Source organism: Salvelinus alpinus, chromosome 6 (genome assembly GCF_045679555.1).
Source record: "Salvelinus alpinus chromosome 6, SLU_Salpinus.1, whole genome shotgun sequence".
Lineage (NCBI taxonomy): Eukaryota > Metazoa > Chordata > Actinopteri > Salmoniformes > Salmonidae > Salvelinus > Salvelinus alpinus.
Window position 1 is genome coordinate 46,117,990 of NC_092091.1, and position 19,388 is coordinate 46,137,377.

Below are 19,388 nucleotides of genomic sequence, written 5' to 3' on the forward strand. Positions count from 1 at the left end.
CATTGAGGAAAAGAAAGCGTGTACACAACTCCAACATGATGGAAATACAGCTGAGAGAGACGACATAAACCAAGAGAAGAAAAAGGTCCAGCCAGCAAAATGCAAAGGTGAGAGAGAGAGAGAGAGAGAGAGAGAGAGAGAGACCACTAGCTGATAAGGAGAAGTTCAGATTGTGAAGTGAGCATGAATTCCCTCAGTATGTTTATCTATCTTTTCCCTTGCCCACCTCTCTCCCCCGGAAGATGTATCCATCTTTTCAGCTGGTGCTCAGACTCAGCAGACCCAGCAGTGCAAAGGTAAGAAAGAGGGGTGCAGCATTATGGCAACAACAAAGGTCAAAGGTGAACAGGACCTGGACATTGACACAGACTGGTCAGAGAGTGACTATGATAGAGACGATGAATTCATGGCAAAAGTGGAAAGAGAACAATGAGAAGAAAAGACAAAACAAAGATTACACAGTTACACCATTACCGAATACAGATAGGATTGATGGAGAGATCTCAAGAGAAAAGATTGGAAAGATAAACCAAGAGCAGAGGGCTGCAGCGGAGGGAAAGACTCAGAACCCTCAGACATATCAGCCAGTAAAGGTCAAAGGTGAAAGTGACCTGACAAAAGTGGGGGAATGAACCAAGAGAAGACAGAGATAGAGGTCCTTCAGAGGTCTCGTCAGGAACAGCCAGCTAAGTGTAAAGGTCAGGAGGGTTGGAGGACCATGCTATAACCAGTAGAGCTGTCTTTTTACATTTAACATTTACATTTTAGTCATAGAGCAGATGCTCTTATTCAGAGCGACTATACTGGCCCCCTGTGGGAATCGAAAACACAACCCTGGTGTTGCAAGCACCATGAAATACCAACTGAGACACACTAGGCTCTAAATAACAGCGATGATGTTTATTTCCAATTCTCTCTCTCTCTCAGATGTCTCTATATTTGCAGCTGGGAAAAATTGTTTGGCTAAAGTCTTGAAACCCCTTGTGTCCAAAAAAATGAAGGCAGAATGCATAGGTAAGAGAGGAGAATGTTAAAACTGATAAGTTTTCCTTGCTAAGAAGTGACCTCTGCAATTTGACAAATATTTTTAGGGTTTGCAAAGTCTTTCAAAAAAACAATCACCAGCCTTAGATTCTCCACAACTTTTTTTGTCACATTAGACTTGAAAGATATGCTAACAGAATTGAGCCTGCCAGAGAAAATGGTCTCTAATGTACCCACAGTTTTGTACTCAAAGCATTTGTTCTCTCTTTAGATTGTCACAGATGGTTGTGGCCATAGAGCTCGCCAGTTTGTAGTGCTAAACACTGGAAATGAAACCTTGTGGTACAGATAAGGGTCTACCTGTGCCTGAGCACCTTAGTTTAAATATCAACAGTACTGCCCCAGAAGCATACCATTTGATTAACACACTAGTCCACATGTGTCAAACTCAAGGCCCGCGGGCCAGATGTGGCCCGCCAGGTCATTTTATGTGGCCCGCGAGAGCTTAAAAGTTTTGAGTGTCTAAAAATAAATACCAAAAAATAAATTAAGAGCGTGCTTTGACCAAAAACTACATTCCCACAATGCCTTTCGACTACGCTAGCCACGGCAGTGTCCATGCCAACGAGTGGAATTGAGATATAAATAATGATCCCAAAATGTCCAGAAAGAGAAAAGTTGATGCAGACGGAAGACTGTTTCAAGAAAGATGGGAAGGCGAATACTTGTTTGTGCTTCAAGGAGAAAGACCGGTATGTCTTTTGTGTTACGAGGCGGTGTCGGTTGTCAAAGAGTACAATCTGCGTCGACATTTTGACACCAAACACGGAGCTAAGTACGCTAAAGCTAGCCTTCAAGAAAAGCAACAAATTGCCCAAGAATTAAAAGGCAAACTGCGGTCGCAGCAGAGTTTGTTCATGAAATCCACAGCCAAAAACGAGGCCGCGGTGAAAGCTAGCTTCATTGTGGCTGAAGAAATCGCCCACGCTTCCAAGTCTTTTTCAGAGGGAGCGTTTTTGAAGCAGTGCATGCTGAAGGTCTGTGAGCAGGTGTGTCCCGACCAGTTACAGACTTTTAAAAATGTCCGTTTATCAAGAGACACCATCGCCGACCGAGTGAAGGAACTAGCAGAAAATCTTACAACACAGCTGGCCGAGGAGACACGCAGCTACACAGCTTTTTCATTAGCTGTTGATGAAAGCACAGATAACACGGATACAGCGCAGTTATCAATTTTTATTAGAGGCGTAAAGTCGGACCTCTCTATCACTGAGGAGCTGTTGGATGTGGCTGCAATGCATGGGACCACGACGGGACAGAACATTTTTGATGCGGTAGAGAAGTCCGTAAGTAAAAATGCATTGCAGTGGGAAAACTTGGTAGGATTAACTACAGACGGTGCACCGGCAATGTGTGGAGGAAAAGTGGGCTTGGTTGGACTAATGAAGGGGAAAATGCAAAAAATGAACTGTCACACGCCTTTGATAACGTATCATTGCATTATCCATCAAGAAACTTTGTGTGGGAAGGTGCTGGGGATGGAGGACATTGTGACCACAGTCATGAAAACAGTGAACTTCATTCGGGCGCGTGGCCTGAATCACCGTCAGTTCCAGCAGTTTTTGCTGGAGATGGGCTCGGAACACGGGGATGTGCTGTACCATACAGAAGTGCGGTGGCTGAGTAGGAGCAAAGTCCTCAAGCGATTTTTCGAGCTCAGGAAAGACATTGCTCTTTTTATGCAGAGTAAAGGAAAACTCATGTCTGAACTATCAGATCCAAAGTGGATGTGTGACTTTGCTGTGTTGTGTGACATAACCGACCATCTCGCCCAGCTGAATCAGAAGCTGCAGGGACGCAAACAAGTCATCACGCAGATGTCCGACACGATCACGGCTTTCCAGCGTAAATTGGACTTATGGATGTGGCAAGTGAAACAGGACAATCTTGTTCACTTTCCTGTTTGTCAGAGCATGTCAGCCTCATTTCCCGAGACTTTTTCATGTGCTCAGTTGGCTACCAAACTGAGCTGGTTAAAGACTGAGTTTGATCGGCGCTTCTCTGACTTCAGAGCACAACAGTCTGGCTTTGACATCTTTGCCAATCCTTTCACCACCGATGTCTGCACTGCACCCCAACACCTTCAGATGGAGCTAATTGAGCTTCAAAGCGACAGTGGCCTGAGAGCAAAGTTTCAGGATGCTACAATCCAGGACTTTTACCGTCTGCTGCCTCCTGGTTTGATGCCACAGCTTCGACTTCATGCTGCCCGTGTTCTGTCCATGTTTGGGAGCACCTATCTGTGCGAACAGTTTTTTTCCATAATGAATCTGAACAAAAACAAGCACAGATCACGCCTCACGGATGACAACCTCCATGCTGTTCTACGCATTGCCTCAGCACAGGACCTAAAACCAGACATTGGCACACTGGTAACGGGAAAACAGTGTCAGACATCTGGTCAGAAAACACACAGGCAAGCATTTTTTTTTTTTTTAACTTAATTAAAATATAATAAAATGTAATTCAACCAAGAAGAAGAACAGTTAAACTGTGTGCAATTTAATGATTGTGCTTGCATTTTGTTTTGTGTTTATCATTTTCAGAACATGATCAATCGATAGTAGAGAGAGAATCCACTTGGTGTGTTCAAGGACAGGCAGCATCTCCTCATCAAAGACTAACCGAAAAACTTGACCAATATAGTTGTGAACTGAGTCAACCTTTATTTTGGTATTTTTAGTTGATTATATTATTTATGTGTAGCTGCTGTAGTAATTATTTAATGTTTGCAGGTTTATGTGTGTATGCAGACAAATTGTTGTCATCAAACCATCAGTTGGGTGCAAGGCTGTGTGCAGCCTTTTTTTGTAAAATGCTACATGTGTCATACATGTTCTTTGCAGCTCAGTTTTATGTTATTTTTCTTTATTCACTTGGACAGTTTGATCCTTCATTAATGGAGTTATGTGGGTTTTCATAAGCTGACAAAATGTAAAAGGATTTATGTTAGAGCTACAAGCAAACATATATTTTCTATGCAACTGTAATTGTCACTTGAATAAGTTATAATAAATAATGAGTTATTTAACATTAAGGAGGAGTTACATTTATTTTACATTACATTCGATTACATTTATAAGTTACATCTGGCCCTTTGAGGACAGCCATTATGCTGATGTGGCCCTCGGTGAAAATGAGTTTGACACGCCTGCACTAGGCTCTAAATAACAGTGATGATGTTTATTTCCAATTCTCTCTCTCTCAGATGTCTCTATATTTGCAGCTGGGAAAAATCGTTTAGCTAAAGCCTTGAAACCCCTTGTGTGCAAAAAAAATAAAGGCAGAATGCATAGGTAAGAGAGGAGAATGTTAAAACTGAAAAGTTTTCCTTGCTAAGAAGTGACCTCTGCAATTTGACATATTTTTAGGGTTTGCAAAGTCTTTCAAAAAAACATCCACCAGCCTTAGATTCTCCACAACTTTTTTTGTCACATTAGACTTGAAAGATATGCTAACAGGATTGAGCGTGCCAGAAAAAATGGTCTCTAATGTACCCACAGTTTTGTACTCAAAGCATTCGTTCTCTCTTTAGATTGTCACAGGTGGTTGTGGCCATAGAGCTCGCCCGTTTGTAGTCCTAAAAACTGGAAATGAAACCTTGTGGTACAGATAGGGGTCTACCTGTGCCTGAGCACCTTAGTATAAATATCATCTGTCCTGCCCCAGCAGCATACCATTTGATTAACACTTGATAACGCTTGATTTACATCATCATCAATTCTCGGTCTGGTTGGACTACACGCAGCAGAGAGAGACAGAGAGAGGAGCGGTTGCATCTCCGACCCATGTCCACTCCTTCTTCAGTCGGGAGTTGCACATGTGTGTCAGGGCAGCAGCAACACAGGTAGTCTACACTCTAGCAAACCATCCTATACTAACATATCTCATAGTGAGAGAACCACATCAGACTCATCCTTTCATCTCATAGTGAGAGAACCACATCAGACTCATCCTTCATCTCATAGTGAGAGAACCACATCAGACTCATCCTTTCATCTCATAGTGAGAGAACCACATCAGATTCATCCTTTCATCAAGCATTTCTCAGCCTTGACGTAGAGGTCATGCTCCAACAGTCACCCAAGTACCTTGCGCACCAGAGACACATGCGCGGCGCGTTTAGCGGAATAGACCAGAATGTCATCGATATAATCCACCACACCCGCCCGTGCAGGTCCCTGAGAATCTCGTCTACAAAAGATTGGAAGACTGCTGGAGCATTCTTCAAGCCGTACGGCATGACGAGGTACTCATAATGGCCGGATGTGGTACTAAACGCTGTCTTCCACTCATCTCCCTCCCAGATACGCACCACGTTATACGCGCTCCTGAGATCCAGTTTTGTGAAAAAGCATGTCCCGTGAAATGACTCAATCGCCGTGGCAATGAGAGGTAGCGGGAAACTACCCCACCGTGATGGAATTTAAACCTCTATAGTCAATGCACGGACGCAAACCTCCCTCCTTCACAGAAAAGAAACTGGAGGAGGCAGGTGATGTGGAGGGCCGAATGTACACCTGCTTCAGAGATTCAGAGACATATGTCTCCATAGCCACCGTCTCCTCCTGTGACAGGGGATACACGTGACTCCTGGAAAGTGCAGCGTAGTACCAGGAGATTTATTGCACAATCCCCTCGTCGATGAGGTGGTAATTGGGTCGCCGCCTTTTTACAGAAGGCGATAGCCAAATTGGCATATTCTGAGGGAATGCGCACGGTGGAGATTTGCTCTGGACTTCCCACCGTCGTTGCACCGATGGGAAACCCCTACACACCTGCCTGAGCACTCCTCTGACTACCCCTTTAGAGCCCTCTGTTGCAAGGAAATCTTGGGGTTGTAACGGGCCAACCAGGGGATCCCCAGCACCACCGGAAACGCAGGAGAATCAACGAGGAAGAGACTAATTCTCTCCTCATGACCCTCCTGCGTAACCATGCCCAGTGGAGCCGTGGCCTCCGTGACTAGCCCTGACCCTAATGGTCGGCTATCTAAGGCGTGCACTGGGAAGGGTTTATCAATCTGAACAAAGGGGATCCCTAAACTATGTGCAAAATTGCAGACATTAAAATTCCCTGCTGCACCTGAATCTACTAGCGCCTTATGCCGGGAATGAGGGGAAAATTCAGGAAAAGAAATTAACACATACATGTGACCAACGGGGGGCTCTGGGTGAGCCTGGTGCCGACTCACCTGGGGTGTCCGAGCAGTGCTCGGCCTGACATCTCGACTCCCCGAAGGACCCCTCCAGCACCGGTCAGCAGTGTTCCCTCTACGACCATAGCTGGTACAGGAAAGGGCTCCTCCTCCGGTCACCCTCGCTGCAGCACCTCCTAGCTCCATGGGCATTGGAGTGGAGGGGCTGGGGGATGAAACTGACAGGACCCGATCCGGACGTCCGTGGGTCGCCAGCAAGTTGTCCAAACGAATGGACATGTCTATCAGCTGGTCCAAGCAGAGGGTGGTGTCTCTACAGGCTAGCTCCCTACGGACGTCCTCGCGCAAACTGCACCTGTAGTGATCGATCAGGGCCATGTTGTTCCATCCCGCGCCAGCGGTCAAGGTCTGGAACTCTAGGGCAAAGTACTGTGCTCTCCTCTTCTCCTGCCTTAGATGGAACAGCCTTTCACCCGTCGCTCGGCCCTCAGGTGGGTGGTCGAACACGGCCCGAAAGCGGCGGGTGAACTCTGGGTAGTTGTCCCTCGCTGAGTCTGGATCGTTCCATACCACGTTGGCCCACTTCAGGGCTTTGCCTGAGAGGCAGGAGACAAGGGCGTTCACGCTCTCACCTCCCGAAGGAGCCGGGTGAACGGTTGCCAGGTATAACTCCATCTGGAGTAAGAACCCCTGCCACCCGGCCGCCGTCCCATCGTACTCCCTCGGGAGTGAGAGTCGAATACCACTGGGACCAGGCAATGAAGGAGAGGGTTGTGGTACTGGTTGGAGTGTGGCTGGTGGAGGTGTAGAAAGGCCACCTCTCTCCTATCTTTCCATCGTCGCCATCACCTGATCCATTGCGGTACCCCAGCCAGTGTAACACTGCCATGTGGTGTTGAATGCGCTCCTCCATAGATGTTGGGAGTTCAGCTCCTGCTGACTCCATCGATCTGGTGCGGGATTCTGTGACCATGTTGCGTTAGGAGGTAGGAGTCAGGAGCAGGAGAGCAGAGATGTCTGAGATGCGTACTTTTAATAGGCAAGTCCACCAAATACAGGTATGGCACAATCCAAAAGTCAAACGCCCTCGACAACAGAGACACCCGTTACTCACACGGAGGAACAAACAAAGCTCCTAAATAACACACTCTTATTCAATGCGTGAAACAAAAAAATAGGGCCCAACCTCACCGAGCTACATCACAAAATAAAACAATCCCGCACAAACCTAGGCAGGCAACAGGGTAAATATCTACACACAGAAATGAAGGCAAATGAAACCAGGTGTGAAATAACCAAACACAAAACAAACACAAAAGGAAAAAAGGATCGGTGATGGCGAGTAGGCCGGCGACGCCGACCACCGCCCGAACAGGGAGAGGAACTACCTACGGTGGAAGTCGTGACAGCTGCGCCACTCGGGAGCCCCTTGTTGTTGGCATTTCCTGCTTAAGTTTGCCCACTTTGCCAATTAAATAATAATTTAAATGATTGGCAACATCAAATGGTTTTGTGATGAATAAGCCATCTGATTCAATGAAAGATGGAGTTGAATTTGTCTTTCTGCCCATAATTTCATTTAAAGTACTCTAAAGTTTTTCCCCTACATTATTTATATTATTGAACTTAGCTTCATAATACGGTTTCTGATTCTTTTTGTTGAGTTTAGTCTCATAATTTCTACATTTGCAGGAAGTCAGCCAATCAGATGTGCAGCCAGACTTATTAGCCACTCCTTTTTCCCCATCCCTTTCAACCATACAGTTTTTAAATTCCTCATCAATCCATGGAGCCTTAACAGTTCTAAAAGTCAGTTTCTTAACAGGTGCATGTTTATCAATAATTGGAAGAAGCAATGTCATAAATTCATCAAGTGCAGCATCTGTATGCCCCTTACTGTTCACATCAAACCAACACATATTTTTAACATTATCCACATAAGAATCACAGCAAAAGATTTTGTATGATCTCTTATACACTATTTTAGGCCCAGAATTTGGAACGTTGTCTTTCCTGGATATAGCCACTATATTGTGATCACTGCATCTAAATGTGTATGGATACCGCTATAGAACAAAGAGTGCTATGTACAGTTGAAGTCGGAAGTTTACATACACCTTAGCCAAATATATTTAAAATTCAGTATTCACAATTCCTGACATTTAATCCGAGTAACAATTCCCTGTTTTAGGTCAGTTAGGATCAACACTATTTTAAGAATGTGAAATGTCAGAATAATACTAGAGAGAATTATTTATTTTAGCTTTTATTTCCCTTCTGACCCATTCCCAGTGGGTCAGAAGTTTACATATACTCAATTAGTATTTGGTAGCAATGCCTTTCAATTGTTTAACTTGGGTCAAACGTTTTGGGTAGGCTTCCACCAGCTTCCCACAATAAGTTGGGTGAATTTTGGCCCATTCCTCCTGACAGAGCTGGTGTAACTGAGTCAGGTTTGTAACCCTCCTTGCTCGCACACACTTTTTCAGTTCTGCCCACAAATCTTCGAAGGGATTGAGGTCAGGGCTTTGTGATGGCCACTCCAATATCTTGACTTTGTTGTCCTTAAGCCATTTTGCCACAACTTTGGAAGTATGCTTGGGGTCGTTGTCCATCTGGAAGACCCATTTGCGACCAAGCTTTAACTTCCTGACTGATGTCTTGAGATGTTGCTTCTGTATATCCACATAATATTCCTTTCCTCATGATGCCATCTATTTTGTGAGGTCCACCAGTCCCTCCTGCAGCAAAGCACCTCCACAACATGATGCTGCCACCCCCGTGCCTCACGGTTGGGATGGTGTTCTTCGGCTTGCAAGCTTCCCCCTTTTTTCTCCAAACATAACGATGGTAGTTATTAGAGGTCGACCGATTAATCGGAATGGCCGATTATTCGGGGCTGATTTCAAGTTTTCATAACAATCGGAAATCGGTATTTTTGGGCGCCGATTTTTTTTTACACCTTTATTTAATCTTTATTTAACTAGGCAAGTCAGTTAAGAACACATTCTTATTTTCAATGATGGCCTAGGAACCCCTAAACGAGGCAGAATGACAGATTTTTAACCTTGTCAGCTCGGGGGAACCAATCTTGCATTGATTACATTGCACTCCACGAGGAGCCTGCCTGTTAGTGAATGCAGTAAGCTAAGGTAAGTTGCTTGCTAGCATTAAACTTATCTTATAAAAAACAATCAATCAATGACTGTCATTGCTCCAATGTGTACTTAACCATAAACATCAATGCCTTTCTTAAAATCAATACACAAGTATACATTTTTAAACCTGTATATTTAGCTAAAAGAAATCCAGGTTAGCAGGCAATATTAACCAGGTGAAATTGTGTCATTTCTCTTGCGTTCATTGCATGCAGAGTCAGGGTATATGCAACAGTTTGGGCCGCCTGGCTCTTTGCAAACTAATTTGCCAGAATTTTACGTAATTATGACAACATTGAAGGTTGTGCAATGTAACAGGAATATTTAGACTCATGGATGCCACCCGTTAGATAAAATACGGAACGGAATAAACGTTTTGTTTTCGAGGTGGTAGTTTCCGGATTAGTCAAAGGTATATGGTTTAGAGAGAAATAGTCGACGCGTTATAATTTCTGTAATAACTTGCGGCTGAACTTGAAAGGGGTTCCTTCGTTATTTTACCGTTCATGTCTTCCATAGAGAATGTCTTGATCTACTTCAAATAAGGTCTGTGTTTCGTGCAGGCTTAAACCGCCTCAACGTTTTGATACCCGTGTAAATCTCACTAGGATAAGGTAACGTTTGTCAACATATTTTCATAAATCCACTATACAATTTTTTTTTTCTTTCTTTTTTTTTTTTTTTTAAATCTTCGCTTATATTTAGCCAATATTGATCAGAGTTACCTTGTCCTATGGATATCTACACAGTTATAAAATTGGCACAGTGATGTAAGCCTACACGAAACACAGACCTTATTTTAAGTGAATCTAAAAAATATCCTATGGAATAAATGAAGGAACCGCTTTTCAGATTTTGCTAGGTGTCATGGGAATTATGACTCGCACTTTGGTTGTCAATTCTTACCATGCCCATTATTAAAATAGGATTTCCTGCATATAGAAAGTAAAGTTTTTGTTTTCAACATTCATCACAGGTAAACTCTATTTTTATTCAAACAGTTGAGTATTTGTCTCCTAAGCAGACTCTTCAGTATCATTGTCACTTCAGAGCTGTGTGCGTGTGTGTATTTATGTATTATATTAAGTTAAAATAAAAGTGTTCATTATTCATTCAGTATTGTTGCAATTGTCATTATTACAAAAATGTGTGTGTGATATATATATATATATTTTTAAAGAAAAAAAATATATTTTTTTTTAAATAAATCGGCCGATTAATCGATATCGGCTTTTTTTGTCCTTCAATAATCGGTATTGAAAAATCATAATCGGTCGACCTCTAGTAGTTATGGCCAAACAGTTCTATTTTTGTTTCATCAGACCAGAGAACATTTCTCCAAAAAGTACGATCTTTGTCCCCATGTGCAGTTGCAAACTATAATCTAGCTTTTTTATGAAGGTTTTGGAGCAGTGGCTTCTTCCTTGCTGGTCGGCCTTTAGGTTATGTTGATATAGGACTCGTTTTACTGTGGATATAGATACTTTTGGACCTGTATCCTCCAGCATCTTCACAGGGTCCTTTAATGTTGTTCTGGAATTGATTTGCACTTTTCGCACACAAGTACATTAATCTCTAGGAGACAGAACGCGTCTCCTTCCTGAGTGGTATGACGGCTGCGTGGGCCCATGGTGTTTATACTTGCATACTATTGTTTGTACAGATGAACGTGGGTACCTTCAGGCATTTTGAAATTGCTCCCAAGGATGAACCAGACTTGTGGAGATCTACAATTGTTTTTCTGAGGTCTTGGCTGATTTCTTTTCATTTTCCCATGATGTCAAGCAAAGAGGCACTGAGTTCGAAGGTAGGCCTTGAAATACATCCACAGGTATCCACACCTCCAATTGACTCAAATTATGTCAATTAGCCTATCAGAAGCTTCTAAAGCATGACATCATTTTCTGGATTTTTCCAAGCTGTTAAAGGCACAGTCAACTTAATGTATGTAAACTTCTGACCCACTGTAATTGTGATACAGTGAATTATAAGTGAAATAAACAATTGTTGGTAAAATTACTTGTCATGCTCAAAATAGATCCCCTAACTGACTTGCCAAAAGTATAGTTTGTTAACAAGAAATTTGTGGAGTGGTTGAAAAACGAGTTTTAATGACTCCAACCTAAGTGTATGTAAACTTCCGACTTCAACTGTATGTGGTGTTGAGGGACAATGGGGGTGTTTGTGCTGGAGAATGCAACTTCATCACACTTGTATTGAGAAAGCTTACTAGACAGAGTTGATCTGTGTCATGCAGTGTTGGGCTTCATTAGGGCTCCTCTGCCATGCTGTGGCTGCGTTTACACTGTACTTCCCACAGCGCTGCATTGGCACCACACATACCAAAGTCCGTAGGGGTGATGGATAGGGCCCCACAGCTCCTAGTGGAGAAATGCACAATTGTGTTCTACATCACCCACTTAGTATGATATGTTATATCCTTTTTTGGGTTTGTCAACAAAATGGGTCACAGGCCAGCGTTTGGTGTCATTGAAGTTCCTTTCAGATAAAAAGGGAACACACTGGCTTGGGTGAGTATAGAGTTTCCATTATTGGAAATTGATGAAAAAAATGTATCACTAGCCACTTTAACCTGTCTAGGACACACGTTCCCGCTAATGGTCGGTTTACATTGGTGCCATGTTCAGAAATGCCTCCAAAATATCCGAAGTAATTACAGAGAGCCACGTCATAAAACAGAAATACTCATCATAAACTTTGACGAAAGATACATGTTTTACATATAATTAAAGATACACTGGTTCTTAATGCAACCGCTGTGTCAGTTTTTTTTTTTTACTTTACGAAAAAAGCATACCATGCAATAATCTGAGACGGCGCTCAGAAGTAACAATATTTCTCCGCCATGTTGGAGTCAACAGAAATACGAAATTACATCATAAATATTCCCTTACCGTTGATGATTTTTCATCAGAATGCAGTGCAAGGAATCCTAGTTCCGCAATAAATCGTTGTTTTGTTCGATAATGTCCATTACTAGTGTCCAATTAGCTACTTTTGCTAGCACGTTTAGTTCACATGTCCAAAAGCTGGCGCTGGTCCAGGCAAACTCGGACGAAAACTTCAACAAGTTATATTCCAGGTTGAATAAACTGGTCAAACTAAGTAGAGAATTAATCTTCAGGATGTTATTATCATATATATCCAATAACGTTCCAACCGGAGCATTCGTTTTTGTGTACAGAGTAATGGAACGCAAGGCGATATCAAGAGTAATGTGCGTAACCAGGAACTGACATTCTGCCAGACCACTGACTCGAATAGCTGCCATCCAGTCCCGCTTCATTCCACGTTCTACTGACTGTTGACATCTAGTGGAAGGCGTAGGAAGTGCAAACAGATCCATATCTTACTGGGATGTGAAAAGGCGATGAGTTGAAAATCAACCAGCCCCAGAATTTCCACTTCCTGTTTGGAAGTTTGCCTGCCCTATGAGTTCTGTTATACTCAGACATAATTCAAACAGTTTTAGAAACTTCAGAGTGTTTTCTATCCAATAGTAATAATAATATGCATATATTAGCATCTGGGACAGAGTAGGAGGCAGTTCACTCTGGGCACGCTATTCATCCAAAAGTGAAAATGCTGCCCCCTATCCCTAAAAGGTTTTAAACAATGCCACTTAATATAATAATTTTTACATACCCTACATTACTCATCTCATATGCATATGTATATATACTGTACTCTATATCATCTACTGCATCTTATGTAATACATGTATCACTAGCCACTTTGTTTACATACCCTACATTAGTCATTTCATATGTTTATACTGTATTCGATACCATCTACTGCATCTTGCCTATGCTGTTCTGTACCATCACTCATTCATATATCTTTATGTACATATTCTTTATCCCTTTACACTTGTGTGTATAAGGTAGTAGTTGTGGAATTGTTAGGTTAGATTACTCGTTGGTTATTACTGCATTGTCGGAACTAGCAGCACAAGCATTTCGCTACACTCGCATTAACATCTGCTAACCATGTGTATGTGACAAATAAAATTTGATTTGATTTGATTTTGAGTTGTGAGCTTTGGAGACATGCTGCTACTGTAGCTTTCATCGACTTGGTAAAGCCCTGAATCGAGGTCATTCCTCCCACTAAGTTAATAGACTTGCTTTTCAAATATATTTTACACTAATAAATTGCTTTCATTTGTGGCCCAAAATACTTTTATGTTTGTGGTGATTTAAACTGATACATCTTTTCCAATAGTAAAGTCTTACTGATTCCCCCATTTTTGTGTAAGCTTCAGCTAGTAGCCTAGCAGTAAAAGAGGTTAGCCAGCAACTGGAGGGTTACCAGTTCGATTCCCGGGTCAGACGCAAAGAAGTGAGCTAGTAACCGGAGGGTTGCTGGTGTGAAATCCTAGATGCCATATCCTGCCGTTGTGCTCTTGAGCAAGGCACTTAATCCCCCACAACAGCAGCGCCCAGTGTGGCAGCCTCCTGCACCTCTCCTAAACCTGTGTGTATGTACACTGAGTATACCAACAATTAAGAACACCTTTCTAATATTGAGTTGCAACCCCCTTTTGCCCTCAGAACAGCCTCAATTTGCTGGGGGAGGACTCTACAAGGTGTTGAAAGTGTTCCACAGGGATGCTGGCCAATGTTGACTCCAATGCTTCCCACAGTTGTGTCAAGTTGGCTGGATGTCCTTTGAGTGGTGGACCATCCTTGATACACACAGGTAACTGTTGAATGTGAAAAACACAGCAGGATTGCAGTTCTTGACACAAATCGGTGCACCTGCTTGGCACCTACTACCATACCCCGTTCAAAGGCACTTCAATCTTTGGTCTTGCACATTCACCCTCTGAATGGCACACATACACAATCCATGTCTCAGTTGTCTCAAGGCCTAACAATCCTTCTTTAACCTGTCTCCTCCCCTTCATTTAGACTGATTGAAATGACATCAATAACAGATCATAGCTTTCACCTGGTCAGTCTATGTCATGGAAATAGCAGGTGTTCTTAATGTTTTGTATACTCAGTGTTTGTATTTCGGAGGGCTTGGGTTAAAAGCGGAAGTCAAATTTCAGTTGGACCTTGTGTGTAATTGCTCAATAAAGTGGAGCAGTCTTGGATTCCTCTGGGGAAACCCCTGAATACAGCTGCCCGTTGTGCTGGCATATGAAGCACCTGGAAAGCAGGAATGGAGTTGGCTAGCCAAGTGAGCAATCTCCTTTGCACCATCTAGACAAACATGTAATACTAAACTACACAACAGGTTGTACGTGTACAGTATTGCATACCCAGCTCTACACCTGGTCTTGTCTCGCGGTGTTCCCAGTATGTCAGTTGCTGGTAGAAAAGACACAGCCCCTTCATAGTGGTGATGTGTCAGGAACGTCTTAAAACCTGCACAAAACGACATCATGCCACATCACTAGCAACAGACTACCGCAACAGTCCCAATGGTTGTATTTCCTAAAACAGCTAAAGCTACTCCTCTGACCCACCTGAAAAGTCATATCTGGCTGGTCCCATCCAGCGTTTCCTCTCGCTGTCTGCCAGCACGTCACCGTAGAAACCGTATCCAAGCAGGGAGATGGAATACCTCAAGAATGTGTTGTTGTGATGGACCGAGCACACGTCCATTGGCTGGAAGTCTCCTGTGAAGACACGAGTCTAGTATGAGTGATCCTCCACAGATACTGTGTGTGTGGGGTACAGTGTCTTAAAGAGGTGTGATGACACACTATGTGCTTTTACTATAAAAAACACACCTGCACACCCATCCACCCACACTGACCTCCAGCAGTTTCCTCTTATCTCAAAAGCTTTGAATAAGTAGGTCACGGCTGTCACTTGTTGGTCAGCTGAGTGTGCCATAGCTAACATAGAAGTGACAAACACGAGACATTTCTATTCACAATGAATCTCCAAGAATGACCTGGAACAGTGATAAAGAATGCTTATGCTACTAGTCTGTGCTGTATAAAAATGTCAGTTACACTATTTTTAAAGGCAATTTAATTGCCTGCACCCACCCACTATGACATGTAAAGCTGAGGTCACAGGGTCATTGATGCCGGCAGTGGCATAGCAGATGCAGTCCGTTGAACCTGGATACCACACAAAACAAGACAATGATACATTATGTTCCTGCCTACACAGACAAAAGCTAGCAGTGTGTGTGTTTGTAATAATAATAATTTGGTGGGTGCTTATAATTGTCCCCTCTCATACATGTACAAGTGTGTACTAATATGCATGTATTGGAAATGTTTATTGCATATCCCAACACCCTTGGAGAGTGGGATCACGGCCAGGGTGTGTGTGTGTGTGTGTGTAAGATGGAAAAATGGAATGCGGAAATCAACACAGATAGTGTAGTGTACATGAAATGGACCTCATGGTTGACATTAGTTTGTAAACTTACGCAGTCAGGTCATAAACTGAGCTATTGATGTGATCATTGCTATGTAAACATAGTGGTGTGTTTTTACTTTATTAGGATCCCATTAGCTGTTGCACATGCAGGAGCTACACTTCCACATAAAACAAATTATACGACAGAGTACAGAATAGCTATAGACAAGAACATTGTTACATTAAATCCAAAATATTAAATATAAATAAGAGGATCACGTGACCCCTGAACGAGATGGCCGCATGAACTAGGAGCTCCGCACAAGTAGTTTCCAATTCCTAATCTTACCCCCACTTCAAGTTTAAACTCATTTAGCTTTAGTCAAAAAGTCATGGCGGCTACAAAAGGCGACACTACAGGTGACATTTTTACCCGGACTCGAGCATTAGCGACGGAAAAAGCCTCCAAGAAGCAGCTAGCTTCAGAAAAAGCTAGCGCAAGAGGACCCTTAAATCTATTGACATGGAACTGCCATGGTCTAGGTCATGCAATAAAACGGAAAAAGATACTATGTGCTCTAAAAAAGGAAAAAGCAGACATCGCGCTATTGCAAGAGACACACCTCTGTGATGCTGAACATGCCAAACTCCGCAGAGCTTGGGTGGGACAGGTGTATTTCTCATTCTTTCAAATCCAACAGTAGAGGTACGCCTTTGTCCAACTCTGCTTTGACCTCTGCAAAAACATCGAGGTCACAGAGCTGGAAATTCAACACCTCCATGCTATCAAACGAAGCATTCCATACATTGGTAACTACATGGATAGACAACTACACACAAGACAACAAAGAATCTCCTGTTTCTCCGGCGACAATGTGGGACGCTGCTAAAGCCACACTAAGAGGTCATCTAATTGCATATGCTTCCTCTAAGAAAAAAGCAATGGAAGCACACAGGCTAGATCTGGAGGGGGAGCTGGAACGCTGTGAAAAAGTACATAAACAATCCCCAGACAGCACCTCCTGGAGTCAACTTAAAGCAGCCAAAGCCAAACTGAATGAGATAAAAAAAAAAAAAAAAAAAAGTTTTCTTTACTAAACAGAAATACCATGAGTAAAACAATAGGCCTTGTAGATTACATGCTTATCAATTAAAAAAAGAGCAGTCAGAGCGTACAATTATGGCTATCCAAACAGCAGAGGACGAGGTCACATATGACCCAAAAAATATCAATTTAACTTTTCATGATTTTTACTGCAAACTATATACCTCTGAGAGAAAACACACGGAGGCAGAACTCCACTCCTTCCTAGAGGGAATCTCGCTACCTAAACTATCAGAGACCGACCAAGAAGATCTCAACTCCCCCTTCACTCCTGAGGAGGTCCAGGAGGCAATCACCTCCATGCCACCTAACAAGTCCCCAGGCCCAGATGGATTCCCCAGAGTTCTACAAAGCTTTTTAGCCCCAGCTTAGCCCTATTTTCATGCCAATGCCGGAGGATTTTTGCAAAAACGGAGTTCTCCCAGAATCAATGCACACAGCTCGCATTACAGTGTTGCTCAAAAAAGACAAGGACACCCTATCCTGCTCCTCCTTCCGGCCCATAAGCTTGTTGGATTTCGACTACAAAATAATTACCAAATTGCTCGCCAAAAGACTAAACACTCTTCTTCCCAAAATAATAAAAGTGGACCAAACTGGATTTATTAGAGACAGATACTCTTCTGATAACATTCGCCGTCTTTTTGATATTATTGATCAAGTAAACGCACAGAAGACCCCTGTCCTGCTGGCTTCACTGGATGCTGAGAAGGCGTTCGACAGGATGGAGTGGCGCTTTCTGTTCTCAGTCTTAGAAAAGTTCAATATGGGCCCAAACTTTATTAAATGGATCAAATCACTATACTCTCATCCAAATGCCATGGTGACTACTAACGGACTGAACTCTGACAGATTACATTTGGGACGGGGCACAAGACAAGGGTGCTCGCTGTCCCCCCTGCTCTACTTGTTGGGGGCGGAGCCTCTGGCAGAGTTGATAAGGAGCAATCCAAGTATTATAGGTGTTCCTGCAGGCGGCCTGCAGCACAAGATTTCGCTTTACGCGGATGATGTTCCTCCCATTTTAGACACAATTGCTCAGTATGGCACGTTTCCAGGTTGTAAGATTAATTAACAAATCCACTGTCTGCCCTCTCAATATTACACTCACCAGTTCTATGAAGACACTATGTCCATTCCAATGGAAGACACAGGGGTTTCAATACCGTGGGATATTCATAACACCAGATCTGAATAGGCTTTTCAAGGAGAATTATCTTCCACTCCTGGATCGAATCAGGAACGATCTCCAAACCTGGATCTCCCTCCCAATTAGCTTAGTAGGAAGAATTAATGTCATCCGTATGAACATCCTCCCTAGACTGAACTATTTATTTCAGATGCTACCATGCTATCTCCCAGCTTCCTTTTTCAAAACAATTAACCAAAGCATCACCAAATTTATATGGGGCAATAAAAAACCTAGGATCAAGCTCTCCACTCAATCGAAAGCTGAATCTAAGGGCGGTCTTGCCCTTCCCTCCCTTCAATTGTACTACTGTTCTGCCCAAATCCGCAACATGCTAACATGGATCACAACAGACAAGAGTCAACGTGGATCCAGATAGAAGCCCAATCCTGTGGTTCATTGCCACTAAGCTCAACTATATTGATTAATAACTTTAGTGAAGTGGGCAACATAGCCAAAACCTTTGTGATTTACAGCACCCTACTAGCGTGGAGGGACTGTAAGAAATACCTGGGCATTTCCTCCCAAAAATGTTCTCACTCGCCTATAGTAGGCAACCCAGACTTGCCAAAAGCCCTGAGGGATGCCAACTTTAATCTTTGGCATACTCTAGGAATCAGGACCTTTTCAGACCTATTTCATCAGAAGACCACTACACTGAAATCCTTTCAAGAGCTCTGCAGTGAATTCAATGTGCCAAGATCTCTTTTTTTAATATCTTCAAACTAGACATGTCATTTCCTCATTTACTTCCAAGAGGGGGTTTAGAACTCAGTTGAATGAAGTTGAAACCCTTCTTGTCACAGCACAATCCATTAAAGGCAAAATATCTTATATCTATAGACTCCTTTCTGAGAAAGGAGGCTCCTCCTTTGAAAATAATCTGGGAAAAGGACCTTGGTCTGACTATCAGTGATGAGTTATGGGCGGAGGTTTGCGACAGGGTATACTGCTCCTCTACTAATGTAAAAATGAAAGAATCTAATTACACATTTTTGTACAAATTTTATTACACTCCCTTGAGACTCCATAGAATGAAAACAGACATTTCTCCTAACTGTAAAAGATGTACCTCTGAAAGTGGAACCTATATGCATGTATTTTGGAGCTGTGGAGAGATTGACAGATTTTGGCAATCTATACATGCTGCACAGAAAATACTAGATGTACAGTTTGATATGACCCCGTGTATCTATCTTCTTAATGCCCAGCAGGACTTTGTTCTTGATCCTGACAGAGAAAATTAGCTTATGACCATTACATACTTTGCTAAGAAATGTATTCTTCTATTATGGGCCTCTAGTACCTCTCCTACATTTAAAATGTGGATTGACCAGATTGTTGACTTTCTCCCTCTTGAAAAGCTCACTTTTGACCTCCACAA

The 19,388-nt window shown here is 42.8% G+C and overlaps 2 protein-coding genes across 11 annotated transcripts in view; one reads left to right on the forward strand and one right to left on the reverse strand.

The window, feature by feature from the left end:
- LOC139577567 (ceramide kinase-like) overlaps positions 1-19,388 on the reverse strand; it is an 83,305-nt gene that overhangs the window by 34,931 nt on the left and 28,986 nt on the right. For 5 of the 10 annotated variants that reach the window (XM_071404663.1, XM_071404664.1, XM_071404662.1 and 2 more), the window contains 4 exons: positions 15,389-15,463; positions 14,858-15,010; positions 14,651-14,756; positions 8,950-11,741 (listed from right to left, as the gene is read on the reverse strand). In XM_071404663.1, coding sequence (XP_071260764.1) covers positions 11,630-11,741; positions 14,651-14,756; positions 14,858-15,010; positions 15,389-15,463 — 446 coding nt within the window. In that variant the 3' untranslated portion in view covers positions 8,950-11,629. The other 5 variants (XM_071404670.1, XM_071404672.1, XM_071404668.1 and 2 more) reach the window with 4 other exon arrangements.
- On the forward strand, positions 1,408-5,634 carry LOC139577911 (general transcription factor II-I repeat domain-containing protein 2B-like). Its single transcript, XM_071405037.1, has 2 exons — positions 1,408-3,444; positions 5,519-5,634. The coding sequence occupies exons 1-2, from the start codon at positions 1,644-1,646 to the stop codon at positions 5,632-5,634; spliced, it is 1,917 nt and encodes a 638-aa protein (XP_071261138.1). The 5' UTR covers positions 1,408-1,643.